Source organism: Pongo pygmaeus, chromosome 1, assembly GCF_028885625.2.
Source record: "Pongo pygmaeus isolate AG05252 chromosome 1, NHGRI_mPonPyg2-v2.0_pri, whole genome shotgun sequence".
NCBI lineage: Eukaryota > Metazoa > Chordata > Mammalia > Primates > Hominidae > Pongo > Pongo pygmaeus.
Genome location: NC_072373.2, coordinates 41,798,660 through 41,824,479, shown reverse-complemented (window position 1 = coordinate 41,824,479; position 25,820 = coordinate 41,798,660). Strand labels below are relative to the sequence as shown.

At 38.9% G+C, this 25,820-nt stretch overlaps 1 protein-coding gene across 1 annotated transcript in view; it reads left to right on the top strand.

The window, feature by feature from the left end:
- Positions 1-25,820, top strand: part of CR1 (complement C3b/C4b receptor 1 (Knops blood group)) — a 164,629-nt gene extending 138,809 nt beyond the window's left edge. The window contains exons 54-60 of the mRNA XM_054485890.1: positions 736-963; positions 2,223-2,399; positions 4,036-4,221; positions 6,128-6,151; positions 7,159-7,234; positions 14,650-14,754; positions 23,503-25,820. Of these exons, the coding sequence (XP_054341865.1) occupies positions 736-963; positions 2,223-2,399; positions 4,036-4,221; positions 6,128-6,151; positions 7,159-7,234; positions 14,650-14,754; positions 23,503-23,515 (809 nt within the window). The 3' untranslated portion in view covers positions 23,516-25,820. The remainder of the gene's footprint in view (positions 1-735; positions 964-2,222; positions 2,400-4,035; positions 4,222-6,127; positions 6,152-7,158; positions 7,235-14,649; positions 14,755-23,502) is intronic.

The following is a 25,820-nucleotide window of genomic DNA, read 5'->3' as shown; positions in this document are numbered from 1 at the left end:
TGAGAAGTCAATCATTGTTTGATGTACTAGGTCTTTTGTATACACATAATTCTGATAAACTTGGGTATCTCTTCCTAAATTCATATCAAACTAGAAGCATCAATTGCTTTTAGGGAAGGAACTGTTCTAAGCAGACTAAAAGGAGGAAGAAATGATGGCTAATTAATTGGAAGAAATCAAAAAAGGCTCTTTGGCACCATTTAATCTGAGTAAAAACGGCCTTACTGGTGTCTGATGACACCATTGGAAATTTGGTATTGGTCCTGATGATAATGGTCTTGAATCACCAAGAAACATTTACATTGCTAAAGATGATAGTTCATGTTTATTCAAGTTCATAGATTTCCTTGGAACTTATGGTCTCTGATGACCAACCTTTGTCTGTCTTGAACCTCATTGTCAACCTAGGAAGTTTATTATGCCTGAGTTAAAGTAGGCAACCAAATGGGTGTTTTTTTAAAAAATACAAACGATTACTTTCCAAATTCATTAAGAACATAGGTACCTGGGTGGTCCAGGAACACTGTCTTTGGGCTTTTGCAATAAACTGTAATTTAGGCCTCACTTCAGTTAGTTGCCTCTCAACAAAAGCCTTACAGATTTAAATCCCATCTACCTTAGTTATATTCTTTCTAAAAGTTATATTCTTTCTAAACGCACAGTCACAGGTCACTATTGTTTCAGTCATCTTAAGTGAAACTCTAATAGAACTTAAAGCTCTTGTTTTCTTTCTAGAAATCTTTTGTCCAAATCCTCCAGCTATCCTTAATGGGAGACACACAGGAACTCCCTCTGGAGATATTCCCTATGGAAAAGAAATATCTTACACATGCGACGCCCACCCAGACAGAGGGATGACCTTCAACCTCATTGGGGAGAGCACCATCCGCTGCACAAGTGACCCTCAAGGGAATGGGGTTTGGAGCAGCCCTGCCCCTCGCTGTGAACTTTCTGTTCCTGCTGGTTAGTACCTGCTTCCACATATCCTAAATGGGTTCAGAATATCTAGGTAAGAACCTCCATATTTCTATAGTGACAGTCATTTTTGCTTGTGAAAATGGCTTTGCTATGAATGTCAGAGACAGAACTACCTTCCAAGTGAATGACAAATGGGTTCTAGATAGGCACGCTGTCTCAATTATTGGTATTCTGATGGTCCTTCCTATGGGGTGAGGAGGGTGGGATGGTAAGGAGAGAAGGGGGTGGACAGTGAAGAGAACTGGTGAGGTCCAGATTTTGTAGAGAATATTTTCAAAGTACTGAAAACAAGTGCTAAAGAAAATACTCTTTTATTCCACCTCTACTACTATGAGTTATCTTTATCCTGGAGAGATGGATGTGCTGTGCAAAAAGTACACATTGATATGTAATTTACTTCAGAACTGATAATGCTATAAAAGTAATTTAAGAAACTCAGACGTAGGGATTTATACTTTTTATGTTGTTTCCAAGGGTTTGTTCAAGCCACTGACTATGTTTGTTTGGTCCTTCACCTCAACATTAACAAAGGGAACTCAGGAGGCCCTGGAGAAGCAGAGTTTAAAATTGTGCTCTTAGCCTAATGGGTGCAGCAAACCAACATGGCACATGTATACCTGTGTATCAAACCTGCACATCGTGCACATGTACCCTAGAACTTAAGGTACATATATATATATATAAGGTGTGTATATATATATATATATATAAGGTGTATATATATATATATATATATATATATGGTGTATATATATATATATAAGGTATATATATATATATGTATACATATATATGTATACGTATACATATATATATATATATATATGTAAAGAGAGATTGTACTCTTAGCCTCCATAGCTCATTCCTTTGATATATTAGTCTGGCTTTAAACGACAGTACCTGACAACTGTAGGCACATGTGTGGCTGTGACTGCCCACACCAGCTCCATCTTCCAGTAAGGACAGAACAGCACTGAATCAGTAGCTTGTCGATCCCTGTAGTACTCCGCCGTCTGATCTAGTTTGAAGTTAGAGACTGTAGAGGGTAGTGTTTAAATGTCAAGAGGTCTAGGTTTAGAGAACCCATCTTTCACTGATCAAATAGGAGTGAGTGGCTTATGACCTGGCTGGTTCAGGTCTTCATGTACCTCTAATAGCCAGAGATATTGGATGTGTTCATGTGTTCATATGTCTATGTTTAACTGAGTGTCTTTTCTTGTGTTTGTGTGGGAACTTGTTCTTAGCCTGCCCACATCCACCCAAGATCCAAAACGGGCATTACATTGGAGGACACGTATCTCTATATCTTCCTGGGATGACAGTCAGCTACATTTGTGACCCTGGCTACCTGTTAGTGGGAATGGGCTTCATTTTCTGTACAGACCAGGGAGTCTGGAGCCAATTGGATCATTATTGCAAAGGTGACTTATTTCTTGGTATTCCTTATTCTTGCTGGGTTGTATGGAAAATTAATGCATGAGGCTTGTAAGGCTGAGACATTGAAATGAGCTTAATGAAAGGGATAATATTTTTTTCTTCTCAGCAACTGCTTTCTTTTCATTTACATAAAATTTATTTCATCTTATTAACTGTCCTCTTTGCATGGTCAACAGCAGTGCTTCTCCATCCAGAGCATTAACAAAATCACCTTGTTAAAAAGATTCTCAAACTCCATACCATGGCCTCTGATTCTGTTTTGAAGTGGGGTCAAAAGTCTATTTTTAACAAACTCATCAGAATGCTCTGATGCAGGAAGACCACAGACCACACTTCAAGAAATACCACTTTGCCTTCTTGGTTTGTATCTAGGAAAAAAATATTGTAGGCTTAATTTTGAGACTATTACAACTGAAAAGAAGTCTGTGCTTGAAGATGAAGGATGTACTGATGGCTGGGCAGAAAAAGAAAGTAAAACAAAGGATAAGTTAAACAAAATAAAGTAGTCTGGGTGCGGTGGCTCACACCTGTAATCCCAAGGCAGGAAGATCATGAGGTCAAGGGATCGAGACCACCCTGGCCAACATGGTGAAACCCCGTTTTTACTAAAAATACAAAATTTAGCTGGCTGGTGGTGCACGCCTATAGTCCCAGCTACTTGTGAGGCTGAGGCATGAGAATTACTTGAACCCAGAGGCAGAGGTTGCAGTGAGCTGAGATCACGCCACTGCACTCCAGCCTGGCAACAGAGCAAGACTCCGTCTCAAAAAAAAAAAAAAAAAAAAAAAAAAAGGAAATAAAGTAAATTAATTAGAAAGATGTATTTTAAATTCAGGCCGGGCACGGTGGCTCAGGCCTGTAATCCCAGCACTTTGGGAGGCCAAGGTGGGCAGATCACCTCAGGTCAGGAGTTCGAGACCAGCCTGGCCAACATGGTGAAACCCCGTCTCTACCAGAAATACAAAAATTAATCAGGCATGGTGGCACATGCCTGTCATCCCACCTACTCGGTAGGCTGAAGCAGGAGAATTGCCTGAACCCAGGAGGTGGAGGTTGCTGTGAGCCCAGATCACACCACTGCACTCCTGCCTGGGTGACAGAGTGAAACTCAAAAATAAATAAATAAATAAAAAGTTTTTCTTTTTGAAAAAAAGATAAATTTTAAATTCACAAGCATGATTTACTAACTTTTGTTCTTTGTGCAGAAATTGGCCAGAATTATTCATTTAATATAGAGCAGAGTGCCAGTATTTGTTGTGAAGCCAGAGAGAATTAACATGGTACTCCTGTTTCCTTACAGCATGACCCAAGTGGCTCCAGGGCTAGATCACTGTTAGCCTAATTCCTAATCTTTCCACAGCTTTCCAGTTGCAGAGCTGTTAATCAAAAGTGAATGCACAGTACATCCCATATTCTATTACTTTACATTAAGAAATGGGAGTCAGAAAATGTTAAATCATAAGGTTTTTGGAGGAGGAAGATTAGTAACATGTTTAAAAACATGCTTCCTCTTAGCCAAAGGCAAAATAGGTTTTGGAGTCATAGACCCTTCTATTCTGGCAGTTAAAACCAACAATCAACAATAAAATATCAATTTCCTTCTGATTTGTCTAATTTCAGAAGTAAATTGTAGCTTCCCACTGTTTATGAATGGAATCTCGAAGGAGTTAGAAATGAAAAAAGTATATCACTATGGAGATTATGTGACTTTGGAGTGTGAAGATGGGTATACTCTGGAAGGCAGTCCCTGGAGCCAGTGCCAGGCGGATGACAGATGGGACCCTCCTCTGGCCATATGTACCTCTCGTAAGTGCAAGTGCAAGGAATGTGGGACCTTCCCAGTCATGGTTATTCCTCATTCATTCATCCATATTGGCATCAAGTGTGGTGTGATGTTTATGGCATATGCTACGAGCTGTAGAGTACAATATGAGCATCCACCTATTCCAAAACTCCCATAGTGAGAGTAAGGCCAGACTTCCTCTTCTCATACTTCTCACTTCAGCTCTGCACCTTTTTTGTCTATATCACTTTGTGGTTGCATGAGCCACACAGTAATGATTTATTTACAGCCTACGAGCCTTACAAGAAATGTTTTCAGCATGAGTTAGGGAGCACCTTCCAAGCTGCAGAGAGCAGCCGGCCTGTCTCCCTCACCACTGGAGGGAACAGGATTTTAAGCTAGCACAGCTGAATAGAACAGATTTAGAAATTATGTAACATTGAGCTCTGTAGAAGAGTAGCCCTCTGCTGGCAACTGGAGGGTACTGTAAGATAGAAAACTACCCACATCATGGAGCAGATGAGCAAAATTAATAATGAACAGCCTTTCTTAATCCAAGTTAGTGCTACACTTTCCCCTCTCCCCATCTCTTATGACTCTTCTAATACATGGTTCTACACCAAGATTGTTCAAGATCCAGTTTTACAATTAATCCTGTAAATATGCTAATATAACTCACAGATAATATTTCTAAATTATCAGCTTGACACTCCCTTAATATCAAATTATATTTGCTTTTTTGGCAAAAATCTCACTGGATAACTTACTAAATGCTTTTGGAGTACTCTGAAGATCTGGCTGGGACTGACAGAAAATTCAGATCATTGGAGAACCAACTGTATCAAATATTAGAACAAAATATAAAGCAATAATACAAAAGTCACTTTGCACCAGCATAAGAAGAGACATATAAATAAGTGGAACAAAATTGATATTAATAAAATAAAGGGGCCAGGTATGGTGGCCCATGCCTGCAATCCCAGCGCTTTGGGAGGCCGAGGCGGATGGATCACCTGAGGTCAGGAGTTCAAGACCAGCCTGGCCAACATGGTGAAACCCCATCTGTACTAAAAAATAAAAAAATTAGCTGGTCGTGGGGGCAGATGCCTGTAATCCCAGCTACTCAAGAGGCTGAGGCAGGAGAGTCGCTTGAACACGGGAGGTGGAGGTTACAGTGAGCCAAGATCGCTCCATTGCACTCTGGTCTAGGTGACAAAAGCAAAACATTTTTTTAAAGTTGTCCATTAAATTAAGAATAAAAAGGTTGTTAGGTGAACACCCAATAAAAAGCAAGGATGTGATGAAACTGATATTGTTGTGTGTTGAAGGTACTATTGTAAATTTGCAAAAACTCTTATGAAAAACAATTATGCAATGTATGTGGAAAATAATACAACTATTCCTGCCAGTTAGCCCTCCTAGAAATTTAATCTAAGGAAATAATGTAAAATATTAGAATATTTTATGCATTTTATTAAGGGTTTCATGAGACAGAAACCTAGAAACAAGTTAAATGCACAATAGAAGTCATTGAATACACTATGATGCATCTACTAGATTATGTTAGTTTCCCTTTGTTGTAACTTATATTTCTAGTATATAATTATGTGAAAACACACATATAAGGAAATGTACCAGAACAGAATGTATCAAAACATTTTTTGGGTACTAGGATTGGGGTGACTTTTTTCTTTAGTTCTGTATTACAAATTTTCTTCTGTAATTGTATTAATAATAATTTTTTAAAGTCTTCTCTAAGTGCAGAAGGTAAAATGAGAGAATGTGAAGAAACCAATGGCTTTTTGCATTAGAAAAAATATTAGACTGAGTCCTGAAGAAAAATCAGGATGACTTGTCACTGGCTGAGAGGTCCTGTTCAATCACGTTGTATGCCAGAGTGATGTTTTGTGACTTTTGTCTTCCTTTTAGGTGCACATAATGCTCTCATAGTTGGTAAGTTTTATGAAAGTTTTGCTGAGGAATTCTGGCATCTATAACAGTAAGTACCTACCTATAATGAATGAAATGTAAAAAGAGAGATCAAAATATCTTGAGTTGTAAAGAGATCAAAATATCTTGAGTTGTAAGTTCAACTAGAAAGAAAATAATGACAAGTTAGGCCACGATACGGTGAAACTGGCATCATCATATGCATACTAAATAACCTTCATCAAAGGCTCCTTACTATCTTTGAACCATTACAAATGAATAATCATTCATCAGTGTCAAAAATTCTTTATTTGAATGTGGTGGGAGAATGCAACTTCTTCTTTCAGTTGTAACCTGGAGTATGCTTCCAGATGGTGATCCTGCTCATTTGCACAAATAGAAAGCCACAAGACCAGTCTTCTGAGCCCATATCTGTGATTTGCCTAAATAAGAATAGTTTCGTGATAGAGTTTGCTTCCAAGGGAATACTGTGGCATATTACTCTTACATCCCTTTTTACACATCTGGACACTGAGACACAGAGAGTTTACGTAACTTGCCCAAGACCACAGAATGGGGTAGCCTGGGTCTACTTATCTGTGGAGACTCTGCATTTTAACAATCAATAAATGGACAAAATGACTTAAATATATAATTCAACAAGAGAGAGAATTCCAGTATTTTCACAATGAAATGCCTCTGTGTTAAGTCTTAGGCAAGAGACATGGGCAGGGCCATGGAGAGCTGGTGGCCAGCTGCCCCATCGCGGTTCTCACTTACTTTTGGAAAAGCTGACGTTGGACTAAAGGTTACAAAACAGCTCAGCTCACACCTTAACTATAATAACCCTGTGGGAGTAAGACTAATGCTATAGAAACCCAGAGTAAAGCAGAATGTATAGTTACATCTTAAAAAAAAAAAAAAAAAAAAAAAAGCATTGGTAATCTGTAGTGGGACTGGATACTAAGATAGAATTTAAAACCTGTAAGTTATATTTTCCATGCATTTAATTACCTTGTTTTACTGCCTAGGCACTTTATCTGGTACGATCTTCTTTATTTTATTCATCATTTTCCTCTCTTGGATAATTCTAAAGCACAGAAAAGGGTAAGTATAGCCATATTATCCCAAGAAATGTAAACTGTACTTACCCCCTCTTGGAAGTCAAAAGAAAGTAAAAGACAAACAAACCCATTGCTACATAAACAGATGTGGTATTTCTTATAAAGAAGGTCCTTGACACACAGTATAGACAAAGAGGTATTCACACTAAAGGAAGTATATAGGATACTAAGAACAATTAAAAAAATAATAATAACAAAAAAAAGAGCATTTTGGCCAGGTATGGTGACTCATGCCTGTAATTTCAGCACTTTGGGAGGCCAAGGTGGGCAGATCACTAGAGGCCAGGGGTTCGAGACCAACTTGGGCAGCATGGTAAAACCCCGTCTCTACTAAACATACAGAAAATTAGTTGGGTGAGGTGGGACACACACCTGTAATCCCAGCTACTCGGGAGGTTGAAGCATGAGAATTGCTTGAACCCAGGAGGCAGAGGTTGTAATGAGCCAAGACTGTGCCATTGCACTCCAGCCTGGGTGACAGAGTGAGACTACATCTCAAAACACACACACACACACACACACACACACAGCATTTTAAGAAGGAATTGAGTTTTACAGAGAGAGAAAGTAGGCAGAAGGAGTTTTTAAAAACTTGTTCATGAGACTGTTGATATCCTAGTTTTGCTAAGATATTGCAGACACTGACTTCTAAGCCCAGATCCTATCATAGCACTAGAAGTTAGATTGGGTCACTTATGGCACACATATCATATGACACACATAGGCTGCCAGTGGGGAAGAACTGAGAATTTCCATTGGGTATTTTAATATATAAACAAATATTTTGTAAACACCATTAACTTTTTTTTTTTTTTTAAGAGAGAGTCTTGCTCTGTCACCCAGGCTGGAGTGCAGTGACACAATCTTGGCTCACTGCAACCTCTGCCACCCAGATTCAAGCGATTCTCATGCCTCAGCCTCCTGAGTAGCTGGAACTACAGCCATACGCCACTACACCAGGCTAATTTTTGTATTTTTAGTAGAGAAAGGGTTTTGCCATCTTGGCCAGGCTGGTCTTGAACTCCTGACCTCAAGTGATCCACCCACCTTAGCCTCCCAAAATGCTGGGATTACAGGTGTGAGCCACCGGGCCCAGCCATCATTAATTTTTTAAACTTGAAATAAAAAAAACTTGCAAAGACTAAGATCTGAATAAAGAAACGTTTTTGACAGGGAGAACCTACACAGCTTTTGTACTGGTTGATTGAATTATAACAACCTCAATGAGGCCAGAATCAATAATATCAATGTTATATGGTTGATGAGCAAATTCTATACCCATAGAAAAACTGAATTTGTAACTTTTAAGTGAACAGTTTTCTATAGCAAATATCCTAAACAATTACAATTCCCTGCAAGCTTTACAGAAATTGAAGTTTTGATATTTCACAAAGATGCCAATATACTTTTTAAAAAGTAGTTTGTCATAGTAGATCTTGCTGTAAACAACCTAGTCAGGAACTCAATTTCATGGGAAAATACTGAATTAGTAGATATTTAAATTTAAATATCCATCCTTCCTAACTAATGTTCTCTATATTTTACGGCTTGACATATATTCTTCGTTCTTTTCCATTACAAAAAGAAAAGGTAAGTAGCTGGGCACTTTACCTTAACAAAGTACTTGTGTCAATACATTTTTTCTCTTAAAGTTTCTCATTAAGTACCATATAATCAGTGAGTTAATTTTTTAAAAAATTACTAAGTCTGAATTAAAGAAGTTGGGGCTTCTAATTTCCTGTATCTATATCAGTCTCTAGTTAAAACCACACAGGGGAAATGATTATCTCTTCTTCTTGGAAGTATTCAAGATACTTTAATATCTTGAAGATATTTGAATATCTCCACCCTTCTAACCATGTCATTCTTCATTACTTATGGCCCATTCCTTGTTAATCAACTAGAGGGTCAGACTCCCAAGCCTAACTATTGATTTGTTTCACCTACATAATTTAAGATCATTTCCTCATATTAATCATCTTCAGGCATAAACATGACTCAATAACCATTTCATAAAATTATTTCTTTAGAAATGATTGTCTTGTATAGTCTAAGCAACCTCAGACCATATAGCATTTCTTCACGTTTTCCATCTCGTAAAACCTGCCTCCTATTTTTTTCATATTCTTTTAAAGTGTAATGTCCATGGCACAACCATTCTCTCTCTCACCAGTGGCTACCAGAAATGTGGCAGAAAGAAAGATCATGATCCTTGTTAGACTTAAAGGTCAGGGAGGTAAACCTCCCAAACATCTATGTAACCCACACTAAAACCTATTCTATATGTGTAATCCAGGAAAGTTTTAAACATTTTCTAAACTTTTATTTTTGACCTGTTTCACTTCTTGGGATTGTAACTGTCTGACGTGTTCTTCCTGCCTGTCATACAGACAAAACCAATTCCCTGAGATCATGGTATATTGCAGTAAAGAAAGAGATGAATTAACACAAGGCCAGTCACATGGAAGACCTGGAGTTATCACTCAACTCAGTCTCCCCAAGAACACAGGGGCTAGGGTTTTTATAGATCATTTGGTAGGAAGGGAGCTAGGGAATCGGTACTACTGATTGGTTGGGGATGGGGGTGTGGGAAATGTTCCTCATGTGCTGTGTCCACCTCTGGTTGGGGGCCACAGGACCAGTTGAGTCATGAGTCACAGGTCCAGGTAGAGTCAATCAGTTGCCAAATGCAAAAACCTGAAAAACATCTCAGAAGACCAATCTTACATTCTACAATTGTGATGTTATCTATAGGAGCAATTAGGGAAGTCACAAATCTGGGAGCAGTAATGGATTATAAAACCTATGCCTATATTTTAGCAGAGTTCAGGTCCCTCTCCTAATCCCAATCTCTTGGCCTTTCACTAGCTTTCAGGTCCTGAGCAAGGAGGGAGCTAGTTTTAGGAAGAGACTGTTATTATCCTTGCTCCAAAGTTAAATTATAAACTAAATTCCTTTCATGGTTAGCTTGGCCTACACCCAGGAATGAGCAAAGCTGGCCCACCTGAGAGGCTAGAAGCAAGATGAAGTCAGCCATGTTAGATTTCTTTCACTCTCAGAATCTTTGCCAAGGTAGTTTCAGGATAGTGAGTACATTTCTCTAACAAAACACCATTGATTTTCATGTTAGAAATAACACATAGCTAAAATTGGGAAAAATAAGTAATAAACTTAAATAATCAGAAGGCAGAGGTCCCTTCTTTCGGAAGGAGTTGGGCTGATTAATCATGCAGTCATACCTCCTTGAGTGGGTGTGGCCAATAAGCTAAGTCATTGTGGCTATGTGAGGAGGGCCGATTATTCCTTATCTGGAGCTCCAGCTTTCCTCACAGAAAGACAAGGGCATAAAGGGCCTCATGGCAAAGAAGAAGGAAGCCATGTGGGAAACACAGAATATGAGTGGAGAGTATCGTAGTGGTCATCAAGTCAGAAGAGCCATTTATCCTGGAGCTAAAAAGGACTGACAGAGATAGAATAGTGAAGAACAAGATGGCCTGCTCTATGGGAGAGCCACAGTCACACCAGGCCTAGAGAGGTGCAGGCTGACGTCTACCTCAAACACTGGAGACAATTCAGAAGCTGCATAAGCAGTCTGAAGACTTACCAAGAAACTAAAATGAGGCTGGGTGTGGTGGCTCAGGCCTGTAATTCCTGCACTTTGGGAGGCTGAGGCGGGTGGATCACCTGAGGTCAGGAGTTCAAGATCAGCCTGGCCAAGATGGCAAAACCCTGTCTCTACTAAAAGTACAAAAATTAGCCTGGTGTAGTGGCACATGCCTGTAGTCCCAGCTACTCAGGAGGCTGAGGCAGGAGAATCGCTTGAACCCAGGAGGCGAAGTTTGCAGTGAGCTGAGATCGTGCTGCTGCACTCCAGCCTGGGCAACAAAGGCAAAACTCTATCTGAAATAAATAAATTAATTAATTAATTAAATAAATAAAATAAAATAAAACAAGAAAAGAAACTAAAGTGATACAGAAATATAAGGAATACACACACAGAAATGATCTCACCTTCTTTAAAATGCTCCTCAAGTAGGTCTACTTTAATTATCCTAGTAAAGATGACATGACCCCACCCCCACATTCCCAGTCTCTCTTATCCTGCTTTATTTTTTTCATAGACTTATTCTCTTTTATTATAATTAATTAAATAATTACATTCCATGTTTATTCTCTCTCTCCCTCCATGAAGTCAGGGATTTTTGTCCTATCTTCACCAATGGATACATAACCAATCTAAACTGTCCCTGGGACAAAGAGAGTCTCAATAAATATTTATCAAATGAATGAGTGAGCTAAACACCACTAAGAGTGTTACCACAAGGGGAAATTTCTGCTCTAATTAATTCTCTACCAAGTTAAACAGTGCATCTTTAACTTGTCCTAAACTTACTCCAGGTTTCAAGGCTGCTCCTTGTTCTAACATACCAACTGTCTCAGTCTGTTGGTATATATAGTTGGGCAGTTATAACAGAAACTCCATAGACTGGGTGGATTCAATAAGCATTTAAGCTGGGTACAGTGGTACCCGCCTATAGTCCCAGCTATTTGGGAGGCTGAGGCAGGAGTATTGCTTGAGCCCATGAGTTTAAGGCCAGCCTGGGCAACATGGCAAGAACTTGTCCCTAAAAAACATTATTTCATTTCTAAAAACCAAGCATTTATTTCTCATAGTTCTGGTGGGTAGAGAGTCCAAGATCAAGGCAACTGCAAATTCAGTGTCTGGTGGGGCTGGCTTTCTAGTCAATAGACTTCAGTCTTTTCTCCATGTCCTCAAATCAGAGAAAAGGAGTGAAGGAGCTCTCCTGGTCTCTTTTCTAAGGGCACTAGTCCCATTCACAAGGGCTCTGCTCTCATGATCTAATTACTTCTCAAAGGTCTCACCTTTGAGATCCTATAGTAATTAGATCCTATAAATTTTCAACATATAAATTTGGAAAGATACAAACATTCAGTCCATCGTACCAACACTGCATTTGGTAAGCACATATGCTTAAACGGTATCACACTTGATTTCATGTGCCTTCTCAATCCTCAGCTTTCCCTGATTAAGAATACCTAGTTACTCTGCCCATTTCCTCTGTGCTCTCCAGCTTGGCCTTTCCACTCACTATTACCACTATCTCTTGCCTTCTTGGTCTCTGCTATACTCCTCACCATCCCTGCTCCCTGGACTATGATCCCCTGTGAGCAGGGACCACCTATATCCACCCAAAACAATTTTTATTTAATGATTTTTTAATCTCTACTTGTACAGCAGTCAAAATTAATAATAAGAGTAGCAATGGTTAATGTATTTACAAAAAGAGTTAACATGTTTATTTATAGGTTTATTTACCATTTATTATCTTCTTTGGTCCTCAAAGCAACTCTGTGAGGTAGGTAGGCCCAATCATATTGTTATCCCAAAGCATAAAACACTCTAGGTTCAAAGAAATTCAGTGGCTTGTTTAAAGCCAGTAGGAAGTTGTTAGGAATTAGGCCTTTAGTCCAGAATATTTAACTGGAAATCTTGAACTCTTTGTGCTAGTATTTTGACAATGTTATTTGCCATTTCTGAATCTGACTCTATATTACTGAAATTCAGTATCCAGAACTGTATATAGTACAAACCTAAAGTATTTTCCTTTTTTCTTTCAATATTCTTTTTCTCCTATATTTTACTGAGTTTGTTTTAGCTACTCTGGTATATTGAACAAGTATCTTTCTAGAGAACAGTATGCAATCTCTTCTTTTTTTTACTCTTTATTCTGAGTTATTAGGCTATGAAAAATTAAGGTATTTCTTTAAGGGTATCTTTCCATATTGAGATTTCCTGGTGTTTCACACAGACTTGGCAAGTTCTTCCTGTGATTTAATCTCACTGCCTTGTTATTTCACTAGTTAAAAATATGCTGCCTGCACATTTTGATATTTCACTGTGTATTTACAACAATAATTTGTGATAATGTTAAATAAGATAGGTCATAAGATAGGTCATGCACTCATCACTGAGGAATAATACTGGTTAGACTTCTTCATTCAGAGCCCATTATTGCCTCTTGTTACTGCCTCGTACCCACTCCCATTTCTACACAAAACAGCCTTGTCCACAGTCAAAATTTCAAAGTTTCCATTGTTGTGATGCTTGGAATGATAAAATACTTAAGGCCATCCTCTGTGAAGCCTCCCTGAATTTTCCTATGTTCACATTAACCACCAGTAACTAACCAGATAGCTCTTCATTCAACATATACTCACCGAGATCATATTCTCCAAAACCCCATGTACCAGTCAACACCCAAGACCACCTTCAGAACACTACTCATCTTACCACTTAATCACCACTCCTTGGAAGGTCATACCACCTGGCTATATACCCCTCCACTCTTCCTCATCCATGGATCTCAAGTGTGCCTTCCCTGTCCTGTGAAAACTCTGTCCCCTGAAGCAGTCTGCCTCTTTTTCTCAAGTGATGCTGTCATTCTAATTTCCATAAGAGGGTAAAGAATAACTGAGTGATGAGGAAACAGTGGTACATGTTGAAGTGAGTTAACTTCAAGCTTCCATTCTAAAATCCCTAATACCAACTCATACATAAAATCTCCAGGTACTGGTACTGTTTTATCATTTCATTGATAAAAGATGAAGTGTTTATTAACCCCTAAAGAGGCAGTGTACCATACCAAGTGAGGGTGAGGGCTTTGCAACTGCTAAGGCCTGTGTTCACAGTCACTCACTCTCTATGAGACCCTGAGCGAGATACTTATCCTCAGTAAATTTCATTTTCCTTGCCTGTGAAATGGAGATAATAATAGTTCCTACCTTACTTAACATAGTGCCTCATTTATGATGCATGTCAGAAAATGTTAGCTATTATTTACACATGATTGTTATTACTGATATTAAAAAGTGAGTAAATATTTCTTTTTACTGTTAGTTCTTAAATACCTTCATGACAGCTACCGCTGCTCCCCTAACTATGGGTACTGCTTGTACAGAAAACAGAACGTATATCTTCACTATAGGAGAAAAAGGAAGCCTCGTGTAACATTGCAGTGCAAAGTGATTCATGTTGTGCAGCTTAAGTGTCAAAATCTCGATGTAAATCCTATTTACTAATCAAAATTATGTCAGAAATAGTGAAATGTGTTAAGGCATGGACATCTGCCTATAAAAAATTTAGAGTATTCTGACAGAAAATATAGGATGATTTTAGTATTATTTTCTAATCTAAGTTTTTGCTTAGTATTAAAAGATGAGATTTGGTTATGATTTTCCTTTCAGACATCTTGCAAAGGTATCAGGAACTTAAGGCAAATAATACCTTAAATTTCAAAATGCAAATTACTAATTTCTTTCAAAACAGATACTTAAACGATTAAGACACTTTTTCTATTTTTTTCTTCTGCCGATTAGCAATAATGCACATGAAAAACCTAAAGAAGTGGCTATCCATTTACATTCTCAAGGAGGCAGCAGCATTCATCCCCGAACTCTGCAAACAAATGAAGAAAATAGCAGGTACCTATATACATACTGAATTCAAAATGTTTTCAACAACTCACATACCAAAAATGGAAACAGGACTTGAATATGATATTGCACTAGGTAGGTCATTGATACCAAAGAATTTAGAAAATACTTCAGGAGCTGGAAACTTCCTTTTTTTATTGGATTTTTATTGTCATTTCCACTGATTTGGGGTGATGACTCTAAGTCAGTGCAGTCACAGTCACTACTTTTTCAAAGCATTCCTATAATTTCCTGTATTTATGCTATGAAACTTTGAGAAGTAGTATGCTTTTCTTTTTCTTGTGGAACCCAAGAATTTGCTGCCTGCTTGTACCTCCAAGTCTTCCAGCTTCCCTTAAATGCACAGAGTCACTTTAATGTCCTCTGGAGACTTTCGCTTTACCTCCCCAGCCTCCAACCCCTTGATTTCTGACTTCCATTGAATTCTCCACTTCATTTGGCCTCTTTGACTGCTCCTTCTTTTGGTCCTCATTCCCTTGGGCTTATTAAATACCTAACCTTTCATTCTACCTATTCAAAGCAGGCTTACTACAAGCTGTTGTGTAGTACACATTGCTAAAGATTTGGGGTGAAAAGGGAAATTATACCATTATCAAAAGTGGTATATATCAATATTAGAAATCACTGATCTGAAAAGTAACTAGTACACCAGGGACCTGAAAACTACCACCTGTGAGCCAAATCCAGTTGGCCACTTGTTTTTGTAAATAAAGTTTTACTGGGGCACAGCCACACCCAATCGTTTGTCTACTGTCTCTGGCTCCCTTTTATACTACAACAGCAGAGCTGAGTAGTTGCAACAGAGACCCCAAAAGCCAAAAGTATTTACTATCTGGCCCTTTAGTGGAAGACTTTGCTAACCCCTGAACTATATCATACTATGAGAAATTTCTCACTGGCTAGTTCCCCTTTTAACCTGGGCTTTCCATCCTCTTCTCAGGCCTCTCTCTCATTGGATACTCCTCTCTTTTGTTCAAATCTTTACTGCATTCTCAGGGTATGCAGTAAATACAGGCATTCAGACTCTCGGGCTCCTTGCAAATTCAAAACTCCATTTTTCTTTAACATTCAGAGCAATTTATTTGGCTCTGGCTTACTTTGGCTATGCCCAAGAATCCTAAAATGTCCTACCCATAGGTGTTCGGGACATTTTCAGGAATAAGATCACCATATGCCCTAGAACAGAATTAGGCCAGTCCTGTAGAAAGCAGAAGCAAAAGCACCACAATCATTACTAAATTTCCTTTCTTTATGTCCTACTTCTTTCTCATATACATGTGCATTAATCTAAACTTGGCACGTTACACCTACATATATCAGAAATCCTAAATTCAAAGAGGACAGTAGAAGGGGCCCCAGGAAAAGGAAAGGAAGTGGAAAAGCTATTTTATAGTTAACCAAAATATAAGTAGAAGCAATTCAAACTTTTCTAAACAAAAAATTACAGATTATGTCCTATTTTCTCCTATAATAGAAATGAATTTGCAATGCCCTGTTTATTATCTGTCTTCCTAGTTGCTTTGCTTCTAGCTTGTCATTACTGTTTATGAAAACAAATGAAATATGCATTGTTTTTTTAAAATTCAGAATTGATATTTTACTTTTTGAAGCTTTAATGTTTATCTGGCCTGATCCTTCTCAAATGGGCATTTGTATACACTGGGGGATACATGGCTAATGCTATTATACCAAGGGGATATAAAAATCATAAGATGAAAATGGCATGGTTTCCTAGAGAATATATTTTTCTAATGTTACTCCAATAGTTCAAATAAAAATTGCGTTATTTCAACATGAACACAAACACATTTATAAGGGAGCAAAAGACAAATAAATAATGCAGGAAGTTTAAGATAAAATAAGACTGCTGGGCGCAGTGGCTCACGCCTGTAATCCCAGCACTTTGGGAGGCCAAGGCGGGTAGATCATGAGTCAGGAGATCGAGGCCATTCTGGCTAACATGGTGAAACCCCGTCTCTACTAAATATACAAAAAAAAAAAAAATTAGCCGGGCGTGGTGGTGGGCGCCTGTAGTCCCAGCTACTCGGGAGGCTGAGGCAGGAGAATGGCGTGAGCCTGGGAGGCGGAGCTTGCAGTGAGCCGAGATCGCGCCACTGCACTCCAGCCTGGGCGACAGAGCGAGACTCCGTCTCAAAAAAAAAAAAAAGATAAACTAAGACAGAAAATATTGTGCTTTCAGGGATGCTTTAGGCTATGTCTCCAAAGTTCTTGTGTGAGGCATTCATTTTCCTTTACTATCAGAGTGCTATGGGGGAAAAGTCAGGCAGAACTGATTCAGGGCCAGCTGTGTGGCCACTCATTTACAAACAGACAAAATAACAGCAGACTGGAAGAACAACAACCATTTTTACAAGAGTTCATTTTAAAAATATTCCACAATGATAAATTATTTGATTTAGCCTCATTCCTGTCAGATTACCTGCCTAAAACACTTTTCCACCTTTCTTTCTATCTAAATTCCCTGAACCCAGCTCCAGCTCTGAATTCAATCAACCAAGATGCTCTCCCAAACAACTCTAGTCCAAAATGATGTCTCTCTTTGAAACTCACATTTCCTGACTACACCATTTAAAAAATAAACTAATTTATTTTAACAGTAATATCTCATCATTATTAAAAACAAGAAATAGGGGAAAATATAAAAAATATAAAAATTACCTGCAATAATCTCTATCTGGTAGTATTCTTAAGCTTCTTTGCATATTATTGTACATTTGCATATACACCTTGAGATTATATTGATTGCGCAATATTGAATCCTGCTTTTTTTACCAAATGACAAACATTTTTCCCATCATTATAACTGTACATAACCTATAGCAATTGACATTTCATGTGTTGTTTTTTGCCTGTTAACTCTATTGCATTCATGTAGTTGCTTATTCTTCAAACATTCTTAGCCACTTACAATGTGCCATACATTGTGCTTATGTGTGTTTTCTTTTCCATGCTAAATTAACTTCTGATGAATAGAGACAATTTTTTAAAGATCTCCCCAATCTCTGAGTATAATCAAAGGAGAAATGTTCAGTAATCAACTGAGCATGTTAATCAATTGAGAAATTTTTCAGGCGCGTCCGTGTGAAGAGACCACCAAACAGGCTTTGTGTGAGCAACATCGCTGTTTATTTCACCTGGGTGCAGGCAGGCTGAGTCTGAAAAGAGAGTCAGTGAAGGGAGATAGAGTTGGGGCCGTTTTATAAGATTTCGGCAGGTAAAGGAAAACTACAGTCAAAGGGGGTTTGTTCTGTGGCGGGCAGGAGTGGGGGTCGCAAGGTGCTCAGTCGGGGAGCTTTTTGAGCCAGGATGAGCCAGGAAAAGGACTTTCACAAGGTAATGTCATTACTTAAGGCAAGGACCGGCCATTTACACTTCTTTTGTGGTGGAATGTCATCAGTTAAGGCGGGGCAGGGCATTTTCACTTCTTTTGTGATTCTTCAGTTACTTCAGGCCATCTGGGCATATACGTGCAAGTCACAGGGGATGCGATGGCTTGGCTTGGGCTCAGAGGCCTGACAAAATTAATTTATGAAAATTTCATTTATCCTCAACTTTTTGGAATACTCTTACATCAAAGTACACCTCAAATTGTGTACACTGACCACTGATCACTTTTCGGTAGGTATAAAGTCCTTAAAAATTTTGTTTCAACTTTCCCTTTTAAGATTGGAATTTTGACCACAGTGTTCCACGGGAACAAAGTGAATCATCTGTGGCAAAATATGCTAGTCAAGAAGTGAGTTAGAATCTGTGCCAAGCGTTAAGACCTTGTGCCCACCTTGTTCTGGGGCGGAGTAAAGAGGCAGGCTCCAAAGACATAGCTGTGTGTTGGACATGAGAGTGTTTGGAGGAATACAGGTAACAGGTGATGCTGGGAAGTCCTGTGAAATGGAAGGAGAACAAAGATGAGGAATCTGGTGGCAGTAATAACCGGGGAACAGATGAGCTGGAGGGCCTGTCCCTTGGTAGCAGGACGCCATTCCTGGCCTTAAAAAATGAGAGGCTTCAGCACGGCTGGGGAAGCGCGTGGATACCTTGTACTAAATCCACTACTGCAGCTCATTCTTAACTGTAAGTAGAAGAGGAGGACATGCTTTCTGAAGCTGACCCCTCCAAGATGACCAGTTCCTATTTCTGTCCCCTGCTACCACCATGGTGTAGAACAACAGAATCAAAAAAACATTTCTTCTGTTATGGGCGACCTGTACGTTTTCTAGAATGGAAGGAGGCTCTTTATTTAGTAGCTCAACTCTGAGAACACTTTTTCTTTGGACAAAATGAAAAAAGGAAAAGGTCAAGTTAATCATTAATCTCTCTCTTTTCTACTAATGTCTCCATTTATGCCATAATTTCTATGTCCTACATAGCAGCCATCACAGAGGGCAATAAACACTTCTAATGACCGTGTAATTTATATGGAATGCTGAAGGGGTGGGTTGCCCCTCCACACCTGTGGGTGTTTCTCGTTAGGTGGAACTAGAGACTTGGAAAAGAAAGAGAAACAGAGACAAAGTATAAAGAAAGAAAAAAGGGGGCCCAGGGGACCGGCGTTCAGCATATGGAGGATCCACCGGCCTCTGAGTTCCTTAGTATTTATTGATCATTATTGGATGTTTCTTGGAGAGAGGGATGTGGCAGGGTCATAGGATAATAGTGGAGAGAAGTTCAGCAGGTAAACACGTGAACAAAGATCTCAGCATCATAAACAAGGTAAAGAATTAAGTGCTGTGCTTTAGATATGTATACACATAAACATCTCAATGCCTTAAAGAGCAGTATTGCTGCCCGCATGTCCCACCTCCAGCCCTAAGGTGGCTTTCCCCTATCTCAGTAGATGGAATATACAATCGAGTTTTACACCGAGACATTCCATTGCCCAGGGATGAGCAGGAGAGAGATGCCTTCCTCTTGTCTCAACAGCAACGAGGCGTTCGTTCCTCTTTTACTAATCTTCCTCAGCACAGACCCTTTATGGGTGTCGGGCTGGGGGAAGGTCAGGTCTTTCCCTTCCCATGAGGCCATATCTCAGGCTATCACATGGGGAGAAACCTTGTACAATACCTGGATTTCCTAGGCAGAGGTTCCTGCGGCCTTCCGCAGTGTTTTGTGTCCCTGGGTACTTGAGATTAGGTAGTGGTGATGACTCTTAACAAGCACGCTGCCTTCAAGCATTTGATTAACAAAGCACATCTGCACAGCCCTTAATCCATTTAACCCTGAGTTGACGCAGCACATGTTTCAGGGAGCACAGGGTTGGGGGTAGGGTTACAGATCAACAGCATCTCAAGGCAGAAGAATTTTTCTTAGTACAGAACAAAATGGAGTCTCCTATGTCTACTTCTTTCTACACAGACACAGTAACAATCTGATCTTTCTTTTCCCCACATTTCCCCCTTTTCTTTTCGACAAAACCGCCATTATCATCATGGCTCTTTCTCGATGGTGGCTGTCTCTTTGGAGCTGCTGGGTACACCTGCAGACTAACAACAGACAAAACAGGCACACAAGGATTAATATGAAATTTATAATCGTAGTACTTCCGATGGTCTTAACCCAAGTGACAGGGTTAAGATTTGCGAGGCAATCAGCAACTCCTGCGATTGCCTCAGTTACTGGCACCAAATTTAAATTGGCTTTTGATGTTTCAAAAATTTGTTCCTTTAATTTGGAAATGTCTAAAGTGAGATTATCTTCTCTTCCCTGTAGATGGCGTCTAACCATGTCCCAGTGATGCTCAGACTCATTATAAACTTGGGGTGTAATACAAAAATCTGACATATTCCAGTCACACTGTAACTGGAAACGATGTTCTAAGCTCATGAGCCTGTCTCCCATCCAAATGACAGTTTGTCTAAGATCATTAATTTGGTTTGCCAATTTTTGATCAATACCAGATTGTGAATTCCACAATCTTGTAGAATTTTTTTGCCAATCATTAACAGAGTTTACTGACTGAACAGAAGAGTGCAATGCAATTCCTGCCACAGCAGCCATAGCTGTGACTGCAATTAATCCCATAATCACTGTAATTAAAGTAAAAATGAATCTTTTGGATCTATTTAAAATGCCTTTTAATACTTCAGTCAAAATATGGATGGATGGCGAGGCCTCCCACAGTCGGTCCATGGACACAGGGATCCACACGCCTTCTCTTGCTCTCACCAGCAGAATACGGTGTTGCCAATTAAAAGTTGAATCAACGCAAGTAAACAATCTGCAATTTTCACAGCTTATAGTTTGAGAGTCTGGTTTAATAACTATATTTCCTACAACTAGCATATAAGGGGGCTTTACACAGCTTTGTAAAGGAACTGTTAGACTGGAATTTAGGTTGACAGTATAAAATAGCTTACGATCTCTTGTTTCTAAAGTTTGATTTCCAGACCAAATTCTAATGCGGTATGAGGCCACAGTAAGCCTCCATAATTCTGGATGTTCAGGACCAGAAACAGGACTTATTATTTTTGGTCTTGGGGTAGAGATTCCTTTTTCTCCCCATTCCCGAGGGTAGAAAGACTGTAATTTTTTAGCTTATGTTTGTCTAAACTTTCTGTTAAGTCGCTATCAACAGCTAGACTCACTTGTGCACTGGGACATGACTGAGTTTGTCCTGTGCAATTGTGGTAGAATTGACCTCGAGGTGCTCAATCTATAATAGTTCCGAATTCACTGTTTTGTAATATCACCACACTATTGGCCACACATTCTTCCCAAACTAAAACTTCTGTATTTTTTATCCTTTGGGAATTTCCTTGGGGCAAGGTTTCCCTTTGGGTCTAATTTTAATGATCTTTGATAAGAAAAGTCTTGTAAATAATTTACACGTGGCCTGAGTGACATCCCGCTTACCATGTGATAAGTGAATCTACTGATGGGACTGACAGTAGGTACTTCTACCAACCAATTTTGGACTGCAGGCATTAAACATCCTGGTGCTTTCCCTAGGCAAATAGGAGGATAACGATACCCAATGGAAACATTTATCACCATCCCTTCTTCCTCAGGTTTGGCAGGGCAATGATCATCTGTGAGGCCAGGTACCCATACACTATCATTAACATATACTTCTATAGGATTATCTATCCATGTGACTGGTGTTTCCATCTCCCTGGAGGCACTTTTCTTTGCATCTCCGATGGGTTCATTGTAGATCTTCAAATGTCTAGTGAGTATCCAAACAAGAAGCTGATTTTCTCCTGGTGAAACACAAGAAAAACCTCTCCCCCACGTCACCACCTTCCCTATTTCCCATGTCTTATTTTTATTATCTTTCCACCAAATCAGTTTTCCTTCATGTAGGCTGTTCTTTTTACCAGTAAAATGTTGTCCTACAGAAGTAGTAGTCTGATTTCTATAAATGTTTAAAAAATGTAAAGTATAGAGTGCTAGATTAAGTTGCATCTGAGGAGTGGTACATTTCTTACTGTCTCCCCCTTCTTTTTGCTTAACTAATTGAGTTTTGAGTGTTCTATTAGTTCTTTCAACTATGGCCTATCCTTGGGAATTATAGGGAATTCCTGTTATATGTGAAATTTTCCACTGATTTAAGAATTTTTGGAAAGCTTTACTACAGTATCCTGGTCCATTGTCAGTTTTGATTTTTTCTGAACTCCCATTAGAGCAAAACAAGATAATAAACGTTTTTTAACATGGGAAGTACTTTCTCGATTATCTGGCCCTAAACAATGTAAAATCATAGTACTTTGATACACTTCTGAGAGTGTGCCTATGCTGACAAGTCCTGTAACAGCCTTTTGTTTAGGCCAACTTTTTGGCCACTGATTTAAAGCAATGATAGAGACATCTGCTCCAGTGTCTACTAACCCTTCAAACTGTTTTCCTTGAATAATGGCCTTACACACAGGTCTGTTCTCTGAGACCCGACTTGCCCAATATGCAGCCTTTCCTGTCGGATCAGTGCTTCCAAACCCTCCTGTTCTTTTTATCTCACTATTTCCAACCTTAATATAAGGCAGGAGTAATAATTGAGCAATCCTGTCTACTGGACTGGCACTCCAAGGAATTGAAGAGCTAATAACCAATTGAATTTCGCCTTTGTAGTCTGAATCAACCACACCAGTATGAATTTGAACTCCCTTCAGACTTAGACTTGATCTACCTAAGATTAGTCCTACAGTCCCCTCAGGCAGTGGACCATATACCCTGTGGGGATTTTTTGTGGGGGCTCCCCTGGAAGCAGAGAGACTGCCTGTATAGTACATAAATCTACAGCTGCACTGCCGCTTGTGGCGGGGGACGATTGTTGTATTGTGGTAACTGGCTCATTCCCTGAGGCACTTGGGACAGTGGGGGTTGTTGTCCCTGAAAACTCTGAGGAACAAAGGGCTGAATTGAGAATGCCCCAGTTTGTCGCCGGGCCTGAGGCTGGCCGCTTTGCTCATTTTCCCGACAATGGTTGCCCATTTCTATCAAATTTAAAACGACATTGACTAGCCCAATGTTTTCCTTTTTTACATCTTGGACATAAGTCAGGTGGCTCTTTTTTATTTGAGACTGGGCAATTCTTTTTTAGATGACCAATTTGACCACAATTATAACATTTCCCTCCAAACGTTCTAACTTGTCCTCCTAAAGCAACTCCCATTATTGTGGAATAAAGTTTAGAAAATATCCAAAGCTTATCAGCCTGTAAATTCTGGGTAGTTCAGTTGTCTACCATGCTGTTAATTAAATGAAAACATCCTGTTATTTCAGGGTCCTTCCTTGACAAAGTACTATACAGCTGAAGAACATCTCCAATACAATTTTGGTTGGAAAGGAGCCAATTGATTTCAACAGAATCAAATCTGAGCTTCATAAAGTCTTTGAAGTGACTTCACAGAGATGCGGACATGTGCACTTGAAGATGCTGCCACTTCCCCAGTACCTAGCAAAGCGCCTCCCTCTTTGTGTGTGTCACTATGAAACCCCCACCCTTCTGCCTCATGCTAAACGCACACAGTATCTAGTCAGGGGAAAAGACTGCATTTAGGAGATAGAAAATAGTTTGGATTACTTAAAGGAATAAGGTGTTGCCTGGAATTTCTGGTTTGTAAGGTGGTCATTGTTCTTTTTTAAAACATTTGTAATATGGAATGTGCTCAGTAAGGAGAGCTTGGAAAATGCAGAAAGTTATGAAAAATAAGTCACTTATAATTATGCTACCTACTGGTAACCACTCCTAATATTTTGATTCATTTTCTGCCTATCTTCTTTCACATATGTGTTTTTTTACATATGTACTTTTTCCCCTTTAGTTTCCTTTTATTTTATAGAGCAGAACCCTAGTATTTTAAACAGTTTAGAGTGAAATATACGCTATATCAGTTTTTACTTTCTCTAGGGAGAAAAATTAATTTACTAGAAAGGCATGAAATGATCATGGGAAGAGTGGTTAAGACTACTCAAGAGAAATATTTGGAAAATAAGCTTTCGATATTTTCTTTCTTTTTTTTTTTTTTTGAGATGGAGTCTGGCTCTGTCTCCCAGGCTGGAGTGCAGTGGCATGATCTCGGCTCACTGCAAGCTCCGCCTCACGGGTTCACACCATTCTCCTGCCTCAGCCTCCTGAGTAGCTGGGACTACAGGCACCTGCCAACACGCCCAGCTACTTTTTTTGTATTTTTAGTAGAGACGGGGTTTCACTATGTTAGCCAGGATGGTCTCGAACTCCTGACCTCGTGATCCGCCCACCTCGGCCCCCCAAAGTGCTGGGATTACAGGCGTGAGCCACCGCACCCGGCCGCTTTCGATATTTTCTAAACTTTAATTCAAAAGCACTTTGTGCTATGTTCTATATAAAAAACATAATAAAAATTGAAATGAAAGAATAATTGTTATTATAAAAGTACTAGCTTACTTTTGTATGCATTCAGAATATACTAAATTAACTTTTTAAAACACAACTTTTAAAAAATGTATCAAAATAATAAATATGTTCTGATATTTTTAAAATAAGTGACCTTGTGTTCTTTAACCAGTCCACATCTTTAGAGAACAAAAATGTGTTATGATATTATGGGCCATGCTAATGACCTCTAGAAAACATCAGAATATTTCTGGATATTTAATAATAGCTTTATATATGACTAATGCTCATTTCTATGTAATTCTGTTTAATAGTTGCTTTAAAGGTGAATTTTGCCACATTTACTTTGACAGCAATATAAGGAGTGAGATAGACATGAACCTGAATTTCAATTTAAAATCATGGAAGAGAAGGAAAAAAAACCAGCTTAAGAAAAATCAACTGATAAATTGCAAGAAAAAAAATGCAACTTACATCACAAAAGCTAATTGCTTTATTATTTAGAGAGTACTTAAAAATTAAAAACCAAACTTCTCTCCACCCAACAAAAATGGGCAAAGGACATACAGCTAGGTCACCAAGAAAGAAAGGCGAGCAAGTAGGTGGTGAGTATATGTAAAGATCCTTGATAGGACTTTTGCTTAGTTGGATCTTAGCAAATCTCTTTTATTTCTTGGGATTTTGAAGAAGTAACTTTTAAAGGAGGACTAGAAACTAAGTGATTGGGAATTGGCCTTTTTAGAATTAAAATTTCCCATTACAAGAAAAAAAAATCCTGTGTTCTTTTTTTTTTTTTCCAGAATGGAGTAGGTCAATGAGCAATGTGATTAATAAATATGTAATGCCTGTGACTTTTGATTTGTTTTGTTTTGTTTTGGAGACAGGGTCTTGCTCTGTAACTCAGGCTGGAGTGCAGTGGTGCTATCTAGGCTTACTGCAACCTCACCTGTCACTTTTTAATTGCAAGAAAGCCAAAAGGGCGTTTTCTATTACATCAGTTATAATGAGAAATACTGTATATACTAATATGAGTAAAATACTATATTGCCTAACTTGTATTATTAAGTAATTCTGCTAACCTGCGACCTTACATTTTCATCTGAAAAGCAGTGGCTGGACACCAATTGCCCTCTGAAGCTATTGCTAGTCCCAACATTCTTTGTTTTGTTTGCTTTTTTGTCACACTTAAGTGTGTAGTATGAAGTTTATGATGCTTAAATGAAAT